Source organism: Solanum dulcamara, chromosome 6 (genome assembly GCF_947179165.1).
Source record: "Solanum dulcamara chromosome 6, daSolDulc1.2, whole genome shotgun sequence".
Lineage (NCBI taxonomy): Eukaryota > Viridiplantae > Streptophyta > Magnoliopsida > Solanales > Solanaceae > Solanum > Solanum dulcamara.
Genome location: NC_077242.1, coordinates 67232103 through 67234411, shown reverse-complemented (window position 1 = coordinate 67234411; position 2309 = coordinate 67232103). Strand labels below are relative to the sequence as shown.

The window sequence follows — 2309 nt, the reverse complement described above, 5'->3', positions numbered from 1 at the left end:
TGGATATTTATAGGTGGGAAAGAGGGACCTAACAATAAATAAAATAATTATAAAGAAAAATCTGAAAATTTAATGGAATATATTGATGTCATGGATGATGTTAAATGGAGGACAATTTATGTCATGCATGATGTCAAATGCATCTAGATGTTTCCATGGTAGGTAAGATAAGTTCTTTTTAACAGAATACTCGTTTTCGAAGCTGCTTTTGAATAAGATAAATTCCTTATTAGGATTTGGTGTCTTCATACGAATTGTAGATATGGAAGTCTAGTTTCATATCGTTCAAGAATCAACCAATTTGGAGCAACCTACAGTGAGATATGAATTTTCTTCTATCAATACTCAATTCCGTCACAGCACTATATCTTGCAAAGATTAATTTATTTGACCTATTTTACTCTGAATTTGAAGATATGTTCTTCACGAAAGTTGTAGGTAAGGATGTTTTGATTACCCAGAAATTTGAATCAACTAATTTGGACCAACCTATGAAAAGTTATGCCCAAACTACAGAGGATATATTATTTTCGTCGAGAATTGAAATACCGACATACAACATTTTAGGGGTTGTTACAAGTTAAACTTTGGATAAACTTCGTTGTTAAATTGCCTAATGACACAAACTCAAAACAAAATCCTCGAAATCCAAACCAATTATCCTACTAGACCAAAAGGACCTTTTTGAAACTGATGCAACTATCAAAATTCTAAAATGACATCAGAATCACGGGATATTGACTAAAGTCAACTCTTTTACTATAAAAGCCTCAGAAAGGGCAAAACTCGTGCAAAACTTATCCAAACTCCTTGGGAAGTATGCCACCCAACCCAACATCATACAAAAGCTACAAGGAAGCTACAGAGTGGGACAAAACAGTAAAAACACGCAAAAATACAAAAATGACCTCGAAGATCATTACATTAATAAATGTTATATATTTTTTAATATTTGTTTCAATCGATAAGTCCACACATTTATTAAGTTCTTTTTGGCGGTGCAATTTTATGTGCCCAATGGTTAAACAATACTCCCAAGAAGATCTCACTAACCAAAATGGACCTAAAGTTATGCAATTTATTCAAGTTAAGAGATGTATTCATTTGGGTAAACCCTGACTATTTGGACATCAACATTTTCATTTGTCTCCGAAGTTTGAAAAGAAAATTGTAGCACGTATTTTATTTTGTGAGATGTGAACTGTTTGGTATCGTTTGTGGTCAAACCGTCTTTTAATTCTTATGGTGATATGTCTTCATAGAAAATTTCTCCTTGCTTGAAGTCCTAAGAGCACTTGCGATTGTGATTTGTATGTATTTATTTTCACGTTTGTAGTGAATTTATTGTCTGTCTTTTGCTCTTCGAAACAGTCTTGTTTCTGTGGTCCACTTTTAGGACTTGTACTAATTTTGTAGTAGCTCTGTAAATGTGACATCCAGGTTCTGGGAGGGATCTTTTGGTTTGTATATATTTTGATTTTCTTTTTCTGCTTTTCATTTGTGTTCTCGTTATGTCATTATTTTTTTAGCTTAAATTTTTGGTCTTCAGCACTGACATCCCGTTACTCACAGTTTTGGAATATGAGTCGGCTTGCCTACCAGAGGGTCATAGTAGGCACCATCATGACTTAAAAAATCGGATCGTGAAATTTACACATGCAAAATATACTTATATAGATAAATATCATAGTTCACATCAATTAATAATAGAAAGGCATACAATATAATTGCTCATCACGCAAAGCTTGACTAAACTGATTACACTCATAAATCAGCCTTATTACATTGTTACACACATAAAATAGGTATCTTTTTGTTTGTCTACATAGTCAAAGCCAAGCCATGAGACACTTAAAGTTTTTTAGTAGTGGCAAGGTGAGTAGCAGTAGCAAGCATACTTTGCCCAGTAATATTTGTGACCCCATGGTTTGTACTTCTTACAGATACCATATTTAGCTCCATAGTAGTGCTTGCAATGATGACTACATTTGTAAGAGTATTGACAAGGCCCATTCCACTTGTCACTTTTTTTCCAACAATATTTGCCTTCTGCCATTTGTATTTCTGCAAGAATGAGAAAATAAATATTGTAAAAATCTCCTATTAACACTGCCTCCATTTCATTTTATTGGACATGTTTGACTTATCAAAAAATTTAATAAAAATAAAAATTTTAACAATTCGTAATCTTAAAGAAATCATGTCATTTATTCTTGACTCACCAGTTGCAGCAACAAGGAAGATGCAGAAGAGAAGGGCGAGAAAAATAGTATGCTTTGCCATAGCTGTTATTTTTCGTGTATTTCTTG

The 2309-nt window shown here is 33.0% G+C and overlaps 1 protein-coding gene across 1 annotated transcript; it reads right to left on the bottom strand.

Annotated features, from left to right (window-relative positions):
- Positions 1–1695: 1695 nt before the first annotated feature.
- Positions 1696–2309, bottom strand: LOC129893038 (defensin D1-like). Its single transcript, XM_055968528.1, has 2 exons — positions 2223–2309; positions 1696–2064 (listed from the first exon to the last, which is right to left on the bottom strand). Exons 1-2 carry the CDS (start codon positions 2281–2283, stop codon positions 1862–1864), a joined length of 264 nt encoding a protein of 87 aa, XP_055824503.1. The 5' UTR covers positions 2284–2309; the 3' UTR covers positions 1696–1861.